The sequence below is a fragment of the Zonotrichia leucophrys genome, chromosome 1 (assembly GCF_028769735.1).
Source record: "Zonotrichia leucophrys gambelii isolate GWCS_2022_RI chromosome 1, RI_Zleu_2.0, whole genome shotgun sequence".
Taxonomy (NCBI): domain Eukaryota; kingdom Metazoa; phylum Chordata; class Aves; order Passeriformes; family Passerellidae; genus Zonotrichia; species Zonotrichia leucophrys.
The window spans coordinates 93,624,864-93,644,361 of NC_088169.1; the positions used below are offsets into that span (position 1 = coordinate 93,624,864).

A 19,498-nucleotide genomic window follows, 5' to 3' on the forward strand; every position below is an offset into this window, starting at 1 on the left:
AGCCACTTTTATAAATGCTACAGTCCCTCTGAAGTTGAAATTGGGTGACTCAGTAAAGTAATTTGAATGCTGTCTGGTAATAAATTCTGATGTCTCTTCCAGTACTGTTGCTTTCCTGCATGTAAAATGGAATGTAGATTAGCTTTTAGAGGAAATGTTATTACCTTTAAATGTACTTCATGGGGATGAACTTATGACTGTAGACTTTCCTTTAGAATAGTACTGAGAAAAATGTTTGAAAGAACACTTTTATTTTGGGCCGTGGGTTTGTTCTGATTTGATTATATTTTTAATCTCCACATTATTTTCATATAATTTTTGCATATTTTTCACATTTTAGTATTATAGAATCATAAAATAATGTGGCTTCTCTAGAATTTCCAAGACCAACTTCCTGCTTACAGTAAAATCAGGTTGTTCTGGGCTGTATGAGTTCACAGGGTCTGTTGGTGTTAGGTGCTTTCAAAGACAAAAGAAAACAGGAAAATATATGTATGTAAAATTCAGGAAAATCTTCAACCTTACCAAGAACAATGTAAAGGGCAATGATGCTCAGAACATTATGTTAAATTCTGAGTCAATGATAACATTTCAGAGTCTGAGGTTAGCTTGAAGATGTTACAATTCTCTATAAAGCTTGGAAGGAAAGGGATTACCTTTGGTGCAATCATATGTCTTTCAAGCTTATTGGCAAGGAAAGACCACAGTAAAAGCCATTCCTCTGCAGCTGTATTCAAGTCCTCAGCTTAGATTGAGGGTTTATAATTAAAATTTTAAGCGTGTCAAGCTTGTGTTTCATCTGCTCTAACAAGCCTTAAGGAGTTCATTCCTCTTCATGCAATTCTCATCCAGTTTCTAAAACTGAAGGTCTACCAACATAACTTCTCTTCCTTTTAATTACCCCCTCTTACTTTTCACTAATTTGTATGTACTTCTCATGAAGCCTCCATGTAACCCTCACCCTCAGAAACAACCAAATCGTTTGTCAGTGAGTCCTATCAAATGCCTGCAAGATTTTTTTTTTTTGTAACAATGATTCTGTTGCAGGGAAAGACTAAGGTGAAAAGGCTTGGTAGTTTGAAGACTTGAAAGGGAAACTGGTTTAGATGCAACATTTTTAGACTTTGCATATGATGCAAGAAATCTGATCATCTTGTCCTGCGCAGCTACTTTTACTTACAAAGTTGACATTTGGTGCAGAGGGCTTTTTTGTGATTTTCTTGTCTACTTTTGTATCTGAAAGATCTCTGGAGCACTATTTTTTTGAGTGATAGTGGTTTTATGCCATATTCAGAAGCATCTAGTGGAGATACATGTGAAAAAGATGATTGCAATATATTTCATCATAAGTGACTATCGCCTTCTCTTAGGAGAGAACATTCAGTGAGTTTAAACAGAACCTAGTGTTAGTTAGAAATTAAGGCCTGAACAGAAAATAACGCAAAGAAAAGAGATTTTTTTTCTTTTATTTTTTCATTCTTTTCTTTTTTAGATTGTTTTCAGAACTGGGTTGTAACCAATTCTGGAAGTTACAGGAGAAATTTCCTTCTTAAATTATCTGCACTGTCTGTGTCTCAGTGGACCTGTCCTTGAACAGAGCTAAGAAAAAACACAAGCGTATGGGTAGCAATTCTTGTCTCAGCCATTTCTATCATCTCATGCATCATCAATACTTCAGGCCACAATAAAGCAATCTTCTCAGCTAAGAATGAATAAATCAAAACTTTTTCACTTGTCATTTCTCTGTCATATGGCAGAGATAGTCCTTTGCCAGAGGGGTTTGAGGCTCATGATACTGTTTGGTTTTCTACTCTCTAATAAGCAAACAGTTTATCTCTTTTCCTTCCAAATGTTTGGAAACAGCTTTGGAAGAGAAAAATAGTCAATGAACCCAGCATGTCTCCATTTACTCCAACTACAATGAGATCAATTTTCACAGCATGATTATACATTTGGGAAAGTCATCTAGTGTTGGAAAGGAAAAGAAGATCTTTATATGTCTCCTCTGAACTCCAAAAATGAAAAATATGCATTATGAGCCCCCAGTAAGATTCCAGTGTTTTAACACCCCACTATCTAATGAATGAAACTTGCCAAAATTTACGGGATTTGAGAGGTCAAAGAATTGGGCAGACTGGAACCGAACTATGACAGAGCCATAACTTGGTATCTCCTTTCTTAGCCCTTTGTTTGCCCATCCCCATTTCCTAAAATGGAAACTCAGTAGATCCACAGCAGTGAGGGAAAGCAGTGGATGTTTTCTTTCTTTTCCCCCTCTCCTAACTGCTTCTATCACTTTATAACACCAGATTTTTATCCTTCTCAGAAATCATTACAGTACCCCAATTGTGCAGGCTATTTTTTCTTTCAAAAGGAAAATGGTTTTAATTTGATTCTATTTTGTCATAGCATACTTTTACCTGTTTTAAAGATTGTCTTGGTATTTGAAGTTCTTATGACAGTATTTAAGTCACTTAATTTCTTAGAGTGCATAAAACATTCCAGGATGATTGAGGAATACATCATCTGTGGGTTTTCACATTTTGCTGCGTTCAGATTCTACCATTGCTGAAGTCTTCTTTTTGAGCTTTCTAACTGTAGGATAAAATAATCAAATAAAAGCTTCCATCCTTACAAGTCTTTTGAAAACTGTTTTATGGTGACTGCTGTCTTAATTTCAGTGGTGTTCTGAGTAAGAGTCATGTCTAACATCATAACCACTCTTTCATTTCCCCAAATGAATACACACCAAGTAAATTAATACCTGCTGCTGTCAGGAACAACTTCTGATGAAGTGCAAAACAACTCAAAAGTATCAGTATCTTCTTAGCAAATGCCTAGTTTTAGTTCTGTACAGCTGTCATGGGAATCTTTGGTTCCATTTTTCAATTCTGCAGTCTGTTTATTTGTGCTTAAAGGTCAACGAAGACTATGAAACATTGAAAGTTTTGTATCATTAGCTCATACTTTTTTCTTGCTCTGTTGAAGTTAGCTTTCATTTCAGAAATTTTTTACTGCAAATCATTGCTGATAGTTTTCAGACTTGACCTTCTTTTTTTTCTTTTTTCTTTCTACTGAGTATTGACTTGGATTTGTGTTTTATCCTTTTTGTGCTTTTATTTTCTCAGTCATTCTCAGCTGTACCCTGACTGCTATTTGGAAATGAAAAATGCCCTGCTCAACTATTTCACTTATGCCTTATTTTCACCTGCTGATTCTTCTTTATTTTTCCCTTTCTCAAGGAATAGGATCTAGTTAGTTTTTATGCAGCTGCCCAAGGCCAGCTTGAAGGAATGCCTGTACACAAGTATCTGTCATCAACAGTAGAGTGCTTTATTCACAATAGCTTCAAATCTGGTTGGTTTTCCAGCACCTCTTCGTCCTTTCCAGGAGCTGTCAGATCTCTGCTTTTGCATTTAATATAATTCAATGGCAGGTTTTTTTTTTCTTTGTAAGCAGTTCCACAATGACAGTGTCCAACTCTCCAACCTTCTTGGCAACTTTACTGTAATAGCAGTGAGGGGAAACAGAACATTTTATGTACATGAAAACAACTTGAGGCAAAATGGAGTTTGTGTGCAGACATTTCCCCATGCAGTATAATTTACTGTATGAAAGCAGTAATTACTGTTATCTGTAGCTCTGATTGTTTTTCATGGGTTCTATAAAATAATGTTATTGATATAATATAGTTAACTAAATAATTGCTTTGTTTAATCCTGCATGTAGTGCAGTCATGATGTCTATCCTCAAGAGAAATTGACTGTATAGCCTAATGCCTTGCTCTCCTTTTACAAGCAGCACTTCCCCAGGGCTCCAAAAGATATTGTTGTTCTTTCTATTTATACATACCTTCCTTGAGGAGACAAGGAGATGCAAGAAGTGAGGCACTGATCTGCCTTTGGCAGATAGTTCCTGGTCTTAGTGTGGCACAAAGGACAAGGTTTGGGTTCCTTGCCACAGTCCTGTATCCAGAGGGAGATAACATCACTTCAGGAGAAGCAAACCAGAGAAGATTTACTGTGTCTCTCCTTCTGTATTGAGCCATCAGGCAGGCTCAGATCAATGAGAAAAAGGTCTTGCAGAACTGAGGAAGTTGCAATGCTTTCACACACAGCAATGCTTTCTTTCTTGCTTCACCTGCACTGGGATTATTTTGTTTGCTTTATCCTCCCTCAAACATCTCCCCCAAGATAGGACTGTGCATGTTCATCCAAAACCAAACTTTATGCTTGCTGCATCTTGTGAATATTTCTCGTTATGTAGTCCAAAGAGGAATCAGTTTTGATGCAAATACTTTACTTGCTGTGTATAGAAAAAAATCAATGTTTCTTGGAGCCCTGGAAAGGCAGTGCAGGAGGACTGCCAGGGAATAGGCTCTACAATCAAAAAAGCTTCAGGAGCATCTGTTGTCACCTGTATGTGATCTTATCTGTGATGGCACATTAAATACATACAACCATTTGAAAAGGATCCTTTCTGCTTTTCTGACAGAAGCCATGGTATGACTGCCAAACTTAATAGGCTCTCTACTTACTCTTACCTATGTATAAACAAAGCTGGCCTCTGTTCAGCAATCAAGGAAGTTGTAGAGGTTGGATCCTGGCTGGTTGGGAAACCTCCTCCCAGCTGCTCTCTCACTTTCCATCCTCAACAGGACAGCGAAAAAAAATAAGATGGAAAAGTTCACTAATAAAGGAAAAATCAGGAAGATCACTTACCAGCTACTGTCAATGGAGAAACCAGACTTGACTTGGAAAAAAATAATTTAATTTATTGTCAGTTAAAATAGAATAGAATGGTGAGAAACAAAGACAAAAACTAAAGGCCCCTTGCCCTGAATCCTTATTTTTCCGAAACCAATGATGTATGTATGAAAACTAAAGAATGGTTTGTTGAGTCTTTTGATGGAGTGGCATACCTGACAGTCTTATATGTAGTAGAAGTGAAAGAAAAAGGAAGAAGCCAGAGCAAGCCAGGTGTTATACAAAACAACTAAATTATTAAAATAACAAGAAGTAAGGTATTGTGAATACTAAGAACATACTTATATCAAATATAGAGGAAAAACAATGGGGAAAAATAAAATCTCATACATTCAGTGCACAGACTGCTGTGTTTGGTATCAACTTTGCTGATAGTGTATATAAAGCTGTTATTCAACAAACTAAAGAAGTAACTAGGTGCATAATTATTCAAATTACAATATTCCTAAAAGAAACAAAAAGTGCCTAAGAAAAAAATACCCAAACCCTACAATGTTAATACAGTGCAGTAAATCCCAGGATCCCCCAACTACAATGAATTCAAGAGGAAAATGGAGGAGATTGGAAAATGTATTGTATTTAGTGAAGGTTTCCCCTTTCAGCTGAGCTTTTAGTATGGAAATTTGAGGCTAAACCTTGCAGGAATATAAGATAAAAACAAGACTGGTTGTAAAAGACAGGGGTTTTTATACCATTTACAGAGGAACAACAAGCTTTTATATACTATGAAAGTATACTTAGCCTAAAGAGTAGAGGACAACTCATGTAAGAGTTTGCTTCTACCCAAAGAGAAATTGATGCCTTCTTTGGTAAGCAATGTTATATGTATCCTTCAAAGAAACTGGTTGCACAGATTTATCTAAACTGTTCCTGACTTTTAAAATTAATAGGTACAAATAGCTGACTAAATGGAATCAATCTTTACCTTAGAAAGACACTATGCTTTTTTCCTTTCTCCCTCCATTTGTCATGATTTTGCCAATATTCCTGGTCATGTACCAAGAGTGGAATGGCCAAGCATCCAACCGTGTATCCTGGTTGGTTCAATGGCCTGGGATAGCTGCCCAACCCATTGTGCTTTGTCAGCCTCCATGTGCTTCTGCTGCCATTCTGTTTGTCCCCAGCCTTCTGGGGAAACATATCTGATGTTTGCTTGCCTCTGCTCTCTCTTATGTCATCTTTCTGTGATCTGGCTAAAAAGTGAAAATTCTTATACTTTGTCTTCTCATCTTGTTTTTTCCTCTTGTTCCTACCCTTCCTCCTTTGCGCATCACTGCATAGGCAGCATATACTCCAAGCAGACCTAGTTCTTTCCATCAAAATACTCTGACCAGTTCAGACAGGTGAATCTACGTCAGAAACAGCACTTGAAACTGTCCCAAACTGTCACATGTACTCCCTCAGGACAGATGTACAAGATATGTGTAGGTCTAAGCACTGCTTGCCAACAACCTCATCTGGCCCCCCAGTTCCCTGCCACTGCCTACCTGCCCTGCCTGCTCCAAGGCCTGGTGTTGTGCAAATTATATTTTTATTTCAGTACAGGTTACTCAGAAACAGAAGCTCACCCAGAGGGGTCCCCTCTGGTAAGTTGGCTTGTATAGGAATGACAGCCAAATCTCCTGCTATCTGTATCTCTGTAAAAATGGTTTTGCTCCATGTCTCAGGAGAAATGGGTGCTTGTTGCTGGCACCATCAAAGACAGTCTGTATAGAATGTCAGTGTATAAACTGTCTGTCCACTGCTTGCCTGCTGATCTCATTTCTGTGATGGGATATGCTGCAAAATACTCTTGCAGAATCCTTGCTGGTGGAGACCTCATGTAGGAGAATAATATGCTGCATGTTCAGGATGTCTGGAGTAATTTTTCATTGTTCTCAGCTCAGATCTTTGCCTCTCTGCTTTGACTCAGCTTTGGTGCATTGACTAAATAGTTAAAATATTTAAAACATAATGTGGACAAAGTATAGAGGCCAGAGAAGAGTGTGCATGCTTTTAAGAGAGTTGGAGCATACTCTTCTGGGAAGGAGAAGCTTATGAGGCTATGCATCAGTCCACAGTGTTTTAATACTTGAGTTGTCTGAGAATTTTTGTGACCACTCTCAGTCTTGATTTGGAGTCTGACCTGTAGAAGAGAGGCCAGTTTTGCTACAGTGCAGCATTCAGCCAAAGGAAGAGGCCATTATTTTAGAAAAATCCTTTGAGTAGTTCAGCTGGAGAAGCTTGTTTTGGTTTGTTTCTGTAATTCTCTTGCAAATTGTTTTAAAACTTGGAGCCTAGGTCATTTTACGGATGCTTTCCAGATAAACGCTTCACTTTATGAGCTCTGCCATTCTCTGCCATATTTTTTTCCTGATGACCTTTGGTGAACCAAGACCATTCATGCAAGTTCAGATCCTAAGCTGAACTCCAAGGGACATGTACTCTGACCCCAGAAGGTAGATGGGAGAAAGGTCTTCCTCTGTGCAGGCATTCAGTGTGGACTGGTGCTTGTCTTCTTGCTTTTTATAGCTGCCAGGGCCTGCAGGTCAGGTTAGAAAAGAAGAAAAATCTCCATCTGTCCAATCAGTTTCCTATGATTTGCATTTTCTGTCAGGTGCTGGACATTAACAACTCAATACTAAGTTGCATATGATGTGGTTGATACATGTTGCAAAAAGGGAGGGGATGCCAAGGCTAGTAATTAATTTCTCTGTAGGTTTACAAAGACTCATAGGATGGGTGTTGTGGCTGAGGAGCCCCACTGAACATGCATTGTGGGTGTAACTGTGTTAGTTGGTCTGAAGATGAGGTAAGGCTTTACAGACCAGACAGAGGCAAGTTGCTCCATTTCTGAAACTCTGCTGAAGTAATGCTAAAACACTTCCTGACAGGGCAGTGTAGGTGAGGTTACTGAAACCCTTTCTTTAGTGACATTGGAACTTGGTGAGTCATGCTATCAGTATCTGAAATTAATCCAGTGCACCCTTTGTAAATCCTTGGCAAATTAGCCTTCAAATGGAGCAAGTAAGGAGAGAGGGTCAGAAAGAGATGGAATAGAGAACAGAAAAGGCAAAAAAGCTGTAAGAATGAGAGAGGAGGAAAATTACTTAATAGGAAGAATACTGAGATTTGGAAAAAAATGAAGGAAGGATTCATAAAGAAAAGAGAATCTTTGCCTTTAATGGCAAAAAGGAAATAGAGGAGAACGTTAAAAGATACCTATGACTACCCTGTCAGGCTTTTTACAATTATTTTTAAACCATTGGAGATACATGTTAGCACACCTAGAAGCTGAGGTATCTAGCTCTTCTTACAAAAAAAACATTCAGAGATTTTAATTGATTTTTGTATTGCAGATCCACCAAGACTCACCCTGGCCCAGTTGTACATTTAAGCGACAGCCCAAGAGATGAGGGAAAAGTGAGTACAACCAATGGTATAAAATTTTGCAGCATTTCATAGCCTTTATTTGCCTTGCTACTCTTTCCTTTTGCTTACTCACTGATTTTATCATCTGCTTTCTGTGTATGTTTGCAAGGAATTTTAACTATCTTACTGTTCTTAAGAAAAAAATTATCTTTGTACAAATTAAATGAGTAAAGATTTGTGATGCAGACAACATCCTGTACTTTGAAATGTATGCCAAAGACAATGTACCTTGAAATGTATAACTATCTAAATGGTTCTGTTTAAAAAAGCTTGACTAATTAAGGTTTGACTAAAAGCTGTATCATGACTTTGGTACTTGGATAAACATGCACTTATGAGGCATTATAATGAGTTTTTATAAGATAGGAAATCTTTTCTTATAGAAGAATTATCATGATAATAACCCAAGTTTGGAACTTGCTGCTTTTTGCAATTCTCAACTCTGTTCACTGTGCACAAGTGGAAACCAAACATACAGTCAGAGCATTAGGGTTGTTACTGATACCACCAGGAGGCAAAATCAGAGCTGGCTTCCTTTGTATGGCAGCTTTTCAAAGATGAAATATGATTGACAGAATTCTGGTTCTATTACAGCTTTTTTTCTTTTTTTTTTTTTTTTAATGTGTTGCTACTGATATTTGAGCATTTTGCCTGCATGGAAAGGGTATTTAATTCTCTCATTGGTTTTGATCATTTTTATTGACTGCATTTCAGTGTGTATTTATAAAGTACTGCATCTTCCAAATGGCGTATCTGTTTGACAGTGTGCCTCACATAACAGCGAATAGCTGTTAGAAACTGGCAGCAGTTTGAATTTCTGATACTGATATGGGGGATAATATGCTGGAATTATGTGTACCTAGAAAAGCACTGATGACTGCATCTGATTTTCATTTGCATCACTTGTCCTTGGACTTACCCATATTGTGAAGGGAACTGTGAACCAACCCGCCAACAACTTCCATGGCCTCTGTGAGCCTTTCTGGAAGAATCAGAATAGGTCAAGCAATTTAGAATACTGTCAAATGAAGTAATTAAGCATATTGAAGTGTAGTGTTGCAGCCTCAAACAAGAAGCCATCAAGAAATCCAGTTTAATTATCTCTGACAAAATACCTGGTGAGAATAAAGGTTTATTGATGAGACATCATTCTTGTTTGCTGGCCACAACAGAACCTGCTGCTGAGCTACCTAAGGCACATAGTGTAGGAAAAAAGGCTACTAAAAAATGGTCTTGTCAGTGAAGATTTTTTACAGGAATGCCATGCACTGTGTCCAAACAGAAACCTAAAAATATTTTTCAGCAGAGAGGGAGAAGACAAAAAGGACCCAGGCAAGAGAGTTAAAAGAGAACTGGCTTGGGAATACAAGTGCTTGTTGCTCAGAGGGCACATGGGAGACATCCGGGCACTGATGAAGTACTAGCATTCAAAGAACAATAGCATATTCAGACAAGGGCCTATGAAAAACAAACATTGAATATTTATGGGGAGCAGTAGTAGAAAATGTAAGGTATACTAAAACCATCTCAATGCAGCTCTTTATATCGATAGGTTGAGAGTGGTGTAAAGAATGAATTGGTACTAACAAAATACTTGCAGTTTTGCAGAATGTAGAAATGATTGTGTTTACAGGAAGATATCAGTAAAAGGTACACAGGTGTAGGAGAAGATCCAAGCATTAAATCAGTAGACAATTCTAAGTTTAAAAAAATTCAACAGTGGAGAAATAAATTAAACTACATTTTTCAACCTAGTCTCATTAAACTTTAGTTAAGAATGCAGAATAAATCAATCATTATTCAGAATGAGGAAAAAATCGGGGGAAAAGCAGCTCCTGGGACTTGTACTGTTTAACATGGTCATATGTAGCCTAGAAGATAGACTAAGTACTGATGTCACCTGGTTTGCTGGACTTTAGGAGGCTGGGAAACTCAGCAGTAAAATGGCAGGTTAAATACTATCTTTTTAAGTATTTCAGTGTAAATTATGGCAAGTGGTACATGTAGGGCAAAATATTTCTGGCTTTACATATAAAACAATGGCTGTGAGCTGATGATTCCTGTTTGGTATCAAGAGCTTTGAGTGATGGTTGATAGTTCAATGGAAATGTCAATCAGCTCAATGCTCAGTAGTGAACAATAAAGAAAATCAAAATTAGGCATTGTGCAGAGAAGAATAGAAAACAAAACAAAGCTATTAAAGAAATGCATTGTTGACCTGCCTGCTGATTACTGAGTATCATGCTTGTCCTTCTATGTCTAAAATGAACATAATGCTAAAAGAAATTCAGAGAAGGGACTGCATTTTCTATATGAGAGACAACTTAGTGAGACAGGGAGATTCTCTATGGAAAACACCTGATTGTGATTCCAAGTTTGAAAAAATCACAGTTGATATTAAGAGGATGGAAACAGCTCATAGTCTCTTTCAATACAAAAACTAAAAGGATACCAAATTAAGCTGACAGGTCAGATTCCAAACAAGACAATTAAGTACTTTTTCAAATGTGCAATGGGTAGAACCTATGAAACTTTTTCCAAATGCTATTGTGGGTGCTGAAAATGTACTGATCACAAGGAAGACTTGAAAAGTTAACACAGAAGAAATCCATGGGAAGGTAACTGATGAGATTTGCTGAATTCTCCTAAAAGGTTCTTAAAGATGAGGTTAAACAGGACCATGTATAGTTGAGGAGATGGCTATACTTGAATGAGAAAATTACTTAGACTGAGAGAATATGCGAGAATGTTGCAAACACTTGTCTTCTTCCCATATGATTTAGTATTTGCTCTTGGCCATTTCAGTACAAGATACTGTCAGAGGTAGACTTTTATCTAGTTTAGCAGAGGTGTTCTTAGATTAAATAGCTGTTTGATAGTAGTCCCACATACTTTGCTAATCTCCACAGCACCAAGCTAACCAAAGACCACCAAAATGTATTGGAGGCAGAAGTCAGACTCTGCACATCACATCATGATAGGCAGCAGATAGAAGTGTTCTTTGCATGTGTTTCAGGAATTTTTTAATAGTAGGTACAAATCAGTCGTAATCATTACTCAAAATGCAGATGTTCTTGTACTCTACAAGGCTACTACTCTACAAGTGCTTTTCCAAGAGTCCAGTGGTATAGCCTTCCCTGGGGTATTACAAAGTTGGTTATAGACCTGGGAATGTTTTGCTAAAGTAAATAAGTATTTCTTCTATGAATGCTGAGTGGTTCAGAGTCCTGAAACATAGTCAGACCTTTCAAAGTCTAGAACAATCATAAGAGATCTACTTGAAAGCCAGGGAGGTTTGTTCTCTGGCAGTATCTTCACCTTTTTCATTAAGATCCTTTGAATTCCTAAAAGTTCCAGTTTTTTTCATTGACTGGTGATAGGGTTCCTTGTGCCAAAAGAGTGAATGCAATTCAGGATGACTTCTGCCATTCAAAACTTCTCCAGAGTGGCTTCTAGGTAGGCTTTGGAGACAAGTCTCTTTTATGAATCTAACAAGCTATGGCTGGAAGACAAACATCAAAGAGAATTTAGGCATTTAGTGTGTCACTGAAGAACAATTCGGGGACCAAGTGATTAAGTTCATGAAATAAAACTGTGTCTGCCAAATCAATTAATAAGTGTACATTAGGGATAGACTGGAGTGCACAGACATTTATAAGTGGCAGATCTGTAGCAAACATGATTTTTCTTGCTGACAAAGGAAAAGACATTAACTGCAATGATCTGCAGTTTCCCAGCAAATGGAGAAAGCTTAATAGGAAAAGGTTTAATGTTATTTACAATTAGCTGGTGGGCTAAACTTCCTATCTCTGAGTCTGAGTTCTGAGATCTAATAATACCTAAAACAACAAGCCTGTTTGGCAGGCTTGCTTGTTTCGGATTTTTTCTCCAGCTGTTTTGTGTAACCAGGACAAGGAAGGGGCTTGCTGTCATGTACTAGAATGTAATTAGCTGACTGTGAAAAAGAAATTTCCTCCCATCATCAAAAGCACTTGATGAAGAATGATTTAAGTCAAAATGTGAAACAACTCCTCTAAACAAGGAAGATCTTGCCAGGACTTCTCTCTCCAAATTCTGTCCTATGTTCTGCCTTTTTTGTAACCTAATTAAGCATGAGTAATTAAATGAAATGCCATGAAAGGCAAGATAAATCTTTGGAGTTTTCTCCATCCTTGACTCCTTTTAGAGATACTGTTTTTCTTTCTCTAGGTTTTCCTCTCCAACTTCATTTATGGATGGTTTGCTTTTTACTTCTATTACAGAAATAGAGCCTGTCTTATAGATCTCCCAAGTGATCACTATGACCAAGAGGAGTGGGAATGTTTGAGTTTCCTATGGTTCAGACAGATCAGAATCCAGACCATCACAAATATCCTGGCAATGAGACTAATCCCATTCATCCAAGCTGGAGTTGTGGCTTTAGTGCTGTACCACAGTGTTAGTACTAAAGCAGCATGACTACTGTCTGAACAAAAAGAGAGATTCCTGACTATGCAGCAAATCTCTTTGCCTTTATTTCTTCCCTGAAATTATACTTTGTAACTTGCAATTCTTTAGTGCAGTTGTGCATTAAGCATTTCAGCAATAGTGCAGGTGAAATGCGGCCTCTGATAAAAGGAATTTAACCTTTTAGTAATTACCTGGAGCATGATATCTTTGCAAAAGAGAGGGATAAAAATCAAAAGGCAAGCCTGCTTCCCCAGGGAAGAAAGGCATATTAAGAAACAGGGCCACATACTAAATGCTTTTCAATTTCTTCCCTTTTCTGAATATATTTGTACAAAAGCTGAGGTGAAAAGAATATTGGTAGATATAAACTGAATGTAACTGGTTTGGTACCCAGTGTAATGCCCAGGTGCAAGTGCTTGTTGTGATGACAGTAAGGAGGGCACTCATACTCCATAACTTACTAAAATACTATTTATTGGAGTGAATACAAAAAGGAGGGTGGGAACCCCAAGCTGTGTAGCATGGGATGAACCTCCAGTAAGGGCATGGCACCATCCTCTGTGAAGAGGCTCTTGCCAACATTTTGGTCTTTGGAGATCCCAAAATATATTTTTTTTAAAGCGCCATATCCATTTCTACTGTCAAGCAAAAGGATGTTCACATGAGACATGCTGCCTTACATTAAGATGAGGGCACAAAGGTGCTGCCCTTGCCTTTATCAAGTGGGAGAGGCCTACAAGGTCCTTTAGAAATAGCAGCTAAGTTTTTACCCTGTGGCCAAGAGATATGAGCAGGCCTGAAAGCCAAGTGCTGTGTGCAGCACAGCCCAGACCTGCACCTACTCCAGTGAACTGCTATGAGCATCACTAACTCCTGGATATACAGATAGCTTCCATTGGGGATTGCTGTACCAACAGAGCAAGCAGCTGCAGTGAGACCCTCCTTGTTCACTGTGTCAATGGCAGCCCATTATCCCAGAATACCATATGGCAGCCTGACACAAGAGCTATCCAGTTAGCTGCATGCTTTCTGACTCTGACACAGAATCCCAGATGGAGCCATCCAGAGCAAAAATATTAAATATTCTGGAATTTTTCCAGGGCAGTTTGAATTTTTTTCAGGAGAATAATTATTCAGGAGCATAAGTAATTATTGTTTGTGTTCAGGTATTAAATATATTAACTATAAATAATTTCCAGATTAGCTAGGAGATTCCACAAAAGGAATACTCTCCTGTCAATGAAAAGAGCCATATCCAGTAGAACTGAGAGTACTCCCAGGCTCTTTTGTAGCAGTATTGATGTATCAGTTATACTTGGAAAGAAAGTGATGTTTTGTTTAGCAGCCCAGCCAAATTTCATTTTTAGGACTCATGCAAGCTAAAGTGAGTGATAGCAAAGATGCTGTTAAGGTTTCTCCAGCTAAGAGATTGTCTTGTCATTATTCTTCACAAATTCTTTATATAGAAACTATAAATCCTTGCCTGCATTTTGTGATGTATCTGTTTACAGATGATGAATAACTGCAACTATCATTGCCAGTTTTATAAAATATTCTATCACAGAAATGTGAGTCTGCCAGTTTAGCCATTTCCAGTCTTCATGTCCAGAACACGTTCTTAAGAAGACAGATTCTATGGGAAACAGTTTCCAGGACACCTAAATAAGCTAGACGAGATCTTGTCCATAAGATCTGAAATTAATTCTGTTCAAATGAAGAGTAACTCTACAGTACCAGATCAATATTTCACTTCTTCTCAGTGGAGACAAGGAGATATGATTGTGTTCATTCTTATTTTTCTCCTGACTATTGTTTCTATTCTCTTTCATATTTTCAGAAATCTTTGCTGGTATTTCTCTGGTGTGCATGATGATATGAAGTCCCAGTTCTATAAGAAGTAAAAATTGACATATCAGTTAATTTATTTTAATTATTGGAATGCAAGCAATTTATTCTCTGCTGTAGGAGTCCTTGAGACTGTTTTGAAGCAATAGCAAACATAAATAAAAGGAATATAAGTAGCTGAATGAAAGTTTAGTCTGATGATTCTCTTGATTTGAAGTTATTTAGGTGGTGTCTTAGGTGTCAAACATTTTTTTCTCCAACAAGGGGAGGGAAAGTAAGACCTGGTAGGAGCATGCTACCATCTTTGGTTTTCAGCAGATATGCTATTGAGAAGACTGTCCAGGTGCATAATCATCCAGGGGAAAAAAAGGTGTATAAAGCCCTTTTTTTTTCCATCAGATCTTAAATTGTCAGCAATGTGAAGTAATTTATACTGAAAGATAATTTGAAAGCAAGGTATTATGTTTAGGGCAAATTACAATCTTGGCCATCACTTTGCTATTTCTTTTTATATTATTCAATATTTATATGTACCTTTTGAATCAGGAAATGTAATTGTGGTTTTTTTCCCTCGTGCAGCTGTTGATAGGTTATGAAAATGGGACCATCGTGTTCTGGGACTTACGATCTAAAAGAGCCGATCTGAGGGCTTATTATGATGAGGTAAGCAATTTCCATTAATTCAGCAAAGCCATTATTCAGCAGTTTGCCATATGTCTTACCAAGCAGATGGATGTTTATCTAAAGGCATTGCTGGTTCTGGAAATACTGTTTGTGCTATGCTTTTTGGGAAAATTACTGACAATGGAAATCAAAGTCTGAAATCTCTAGTTCTGATTCTTTAAGCTCTCATGAGTGTACTGTGACACAGAATGTCCTCCCCTTGATCCTGACAAGTTCATCAACTTCTCTGTGGGGATCCTCAGTTGAACAGAGTCTAGCAATGAGCTGACCTGCGATATAGCTACAATAGGAATTACATAATAATCTCTACTGGGTATATCTAGAACATTCATTATATTGGAAGATGAATTGCCTTGTACAGTTGTTGATATTGCCTAGTACTTAAGATCTGATTAAACAGTTTTCAAAATTATGTTGTCATAGTTATCACACAATTGTCTCTTTTCATTTGCAAGCAGCCTGTGTTAACCACAGATGCAGTTTTTTATCAATAATCAAGCTGCTTGAGAAATAGATATATTCCTAGTTACTATAATTTTAGCACTAACCCTAGGAAAGAATATTCTTTGTTCTGCCAGTCCTCTAAAGTTCACCATGGATGAACATGAATGCTACTACAGCTGAAGGTAGAAAAGGGCATTTTCTTTAAAGTGATCCTGGCAGTAATTGGTTTCCTGTAGTTCTGTTTCCTTCTTCATCTTGTCACCTTGCTATGTATAAGGAGTGTATACCCATTTATTTCCCCTCTAAAAAGCAATCTAAATATATATGGATCCTGTACTCTTTCAGACCTGCTGTCAGAGACACATTAAAGCTACTCTGAGCTTCAAGGTTAAGTTTCTGACCATCAACATAGCAAATGTTTCAAAGGACAAGTTTGAATAGGCCAGCACTTAAGCCTCAAGACATGCCCACTGAATTGTCTCCCAGTGATAGTCTGCTTTTGCAAACACTTGTGAAATTACACCCCTTCTATTACTTAAGGCTGAACAACTTCTTCCTTTTACAGGTCTCTTCAGGAAGGGTGGGGATGGGGATGTGTGTTTGCTACTGTCCTCTCTTGTACTCAGAATGAGACTACATGAAGCAGGATCTTCTTAATGCTGGTTCCTCTTTTTTCTTCATTTTGAGACAGAGTGGGTGGATGTTGAAAATTCCGCATACAATTCAGATTTAGTTGTTCCACATTTTTCAATACTGTTCTCAGGAACTTTTTTTGCCTTCTTATCAGTCCCATGCTTTCTTCCTCAGTGGTTATTTGCTATGTCAGTACTCCACTTTGTGCAACTTGTTCTAGCTTCTAACATACTGAAATAATTGCAAGATTCTTATTTTGTTTTTAAAAGGATTGTGTGACTAGGCATTTTACTTTACTCCAGACTTTCAGGCTCCATGTTCATAATGTTCCAGACCTGCTAGAATTCCCTCAGGGAAGCCACTACCCTTAGGGAGCCACTAAAAAGGGATCTTTTTGAAATCCTGGGTTACATGTGCCACTTGGTATTTTGCAGCAGTCCAAATTCTCAAGCCTAAGCCTCATGTTATGGGTTGGCCACCAAAGATCACAGTCCAGAAGTCATTGTTCCTGCTCCCCTTCACCATGCTCTCTGGACTGATGGGAGGCCTCTGTGCCCCATCGTGTCTGACCAATCTCTCAGTATTGTTCTGGCACTGAGCCAGAACAGTTCCAGTTGCAGGCTATCTGTTAAGTTTGAGATAAATTCCTGTAAGTGTTCTGTATCTTCATTGAGTACAAAAGTGCGTCTTTGCATGAGTTCTGAATTAAATTAATTCACCCTCACTTTTCTTACTATCAATATGATTTTCATCTTCTCAGTGGTGATATGCATGAGATATTGAGGCCCTTCCAATCAATGCTCCTACACAATGCCTTCTATAAAAGGCTTTCCTTCCAAGTTCTTTTATAATTTCCTGCAAAAGTTTTTTTTCCATAAAGTGGTATAAAAAGACAGCATATAAACAAGACAGATCTTTCAAATGGATCTCAAGTTGTTACTGATAGTTAGCAAACCCACAATCCAGCCATCTTCCTCTGCAGGCTTCAGAAGTTTGCATCAACCCCCATTCAGAGCTGTCTGAAGCAGTTGTCATTTTCACTGGAGCTCATCCCAAAATGAAGATGCAGAGTTCTTAGAGGCATTTGCCAAATGACAACTCCCTACCTTTGTCTAGCACTGTGCCACTATGGAAGTATCAAATTGGATGTGGCTCTTGCTGTAATGGTCCTGCAGTACTACGAACACAAAGGACTTTTAGCATTCAAATAGTAAGATGAGACAAGCCTTGCTCATTCCAAAATATGGTTAAAAGTGGTACTGAAGACCCTCAGTGGTGAAGGTTTGTGGCTGGGAAGGAACTGAAATGGTGTTAGGAATGCTTAATTTTAGTACATGCTGAGTATGAGAGAAGATGGAATGTGTATGCAACCGCTGTGGGTATTGCAGAAGGAGAAACATACCTAATCTGGAATGAGATGCTTTGTGTGCTTACACTGTGTGAACATTCACATGAGCCACCCACCATGAGGAACTCCTGTTCTAAGGAAATAACTGCTCCTTTTGCGTGTGGATGCTAAAGTGGATCTGAATGCTAGACATAATCTAGCAGAGAGAAAATTTGGGACTTGTTCAGGACCATCTTTCAGAATTACTTGTGACTTGCAGCAGAGACCTCCAAAAACATTTCTGTTTTTCTTGCCCATTTTGTGGCTAAGTCTAACAGGTCAGTTTGAGTTGCTGCTATGCCAGCTGGCTGTGCCAGGAATCATCCCATCTCAACTGCCCTCCACGAGAGGTTTAGGCTGGCAGGTGGTACCTGGTCACAGAGAGGCAGTTTAACAAGCAGCTCAATACAGTTTTTAGGTAGTCTGAGCTTCTGCTCAGACACAGTCAGTGACTGTAACCATGTGAAATGTTCTGAGTGTGACAACACATCAAAACCAGATTCAAATCTGGCATGATAGCAAGCAGGAATGAGCTCATGTCAGAATTAATTTGCATGAGGATAGACATGCCTTCAGTGTAAGTGAAGCAGTGCTCCCCACAGAACTAAGGTTATTCTACCTGAGGGCAACAACACTGGACTCTGCATGAACTATCTTTCTGAGTTGTCTTTTGTTACTTCAGTCATAGTTCGGTTTCTTCTGGTTATTTAAGAGGTATTGTATACCAGCTCCCTTTCTGGAAGGTAGAAGTTTGGGTGATACCCATTTGTCACCAAAAATAAATACCTAGAGTTCAATTTTCTTCAGCTCCATTTTTTGCTTCTTTTTTGTCACTACTATTTTAGTAGTTTAGTGTTAATCAAGCATTCGTATACAAGGGTGTCAGATTCCTGTTAAAACGTCTGGGTCATCTTAATGCAAACTCATTTGTGGCTCTGCTGTCCAGACCCAGGAGCTGAGTAAAGCTTTGGTAAAGGGTCGTGGCTCTTTGGTTGATTTCTTCTGATACTGTCTCCAGACCATGAGCTGTAACCAACATAACAATCAATATAGTGATTAAAAGAGCAAAACCAACAGGGAGTTTTAAATACTGACCAGTAGCACTTAAGCAAAATTAATATGAACAGCTGCAATGCTGACTTATGAATACCCAGGCATGATGCTAAGTCATTTGAATAAATCAGGTAAATGTCTATATGCAATTTTAAGTGCATGCAAGGCCTTAGCGTTTCCTAGGTAGAAAGAAACCCTGGAAATTTATTAAGTTGCATTCAAAAATAGATCTCTTTTATTTACATTTACATAAAATTATATTGTGGTTTTTGCTATTTAGCAGTGAACATTTCTGGAAGGGATATGGATTCAAGGGAGAATTCTGTGAGTTTGTGCTTCCGTGAGGAGTGTGTGAGGAACTGTGGTACAGAATGAATGTTTTGTCACAATATGGCTTTTGTTAGTTTCTAGGACATATCAGGGAAATTGAAGGACTTACCCCATTATCCTTTCCAATAGTTTGATGTAACAATGGATATTTTCTACTAATTAGTTCCATTAATTATGTACAAAATACTAAGAATGGTGTAAGTAACATTCATCATGTGGTTCTTGTAGCATGCACAAAAGAGTGTGATATTCCTCTCCTCTGACTCACTGTCTCTTCCAAAACTATCTTGCATCATTGTTTTGGTAATTTTCTATACCAGTGAAACAGCCCTGGATTTTTTAGTGTTTTGGTTTTGACATTAAACATCCCAGATTTCTGTGGACTTGCTCTGCAGCTGAAGTATGTGAGAATGCATGTGGAAATTATCCAAGAACAGTGTTTTACTTCCTCTGGGGAAGAAGATACTGTGTGTGGTACCTGTAAAGATTTTTACAC

General features: G+C 38.1%; 1 protein-coding gene across 10 annotated transcripts in view; it reads left to right on the top strand.

Annotated features, from left to right (window-relative positions):
• Positions 1 to 19,498, top strand: part of STXBP5L (syntaxin binding protein 5L) — a 185,245-nt gene that overhangs the window by 92,535 nt on the left and 73,212 nt on the right. For all 10 annotated transcript variants that reach the window (XM_064722676.1, XM_064722666.1, XM_064722730.1 and 7 more), the window contains 2 exons: positions 8,105 to 8,168; positions 15,051 to 15,134. In XM_064722676.1, coding sequence (XP_064578746.1) covers positions 8,105 to 8,168; positions 15,051 to 15,134 — 148 coding nt within the window. The remainder of the gene's footprint in view (positions 1 to 8,104; positions 8,169 to 15,050; positions 15,135 to 19,498) is intronic.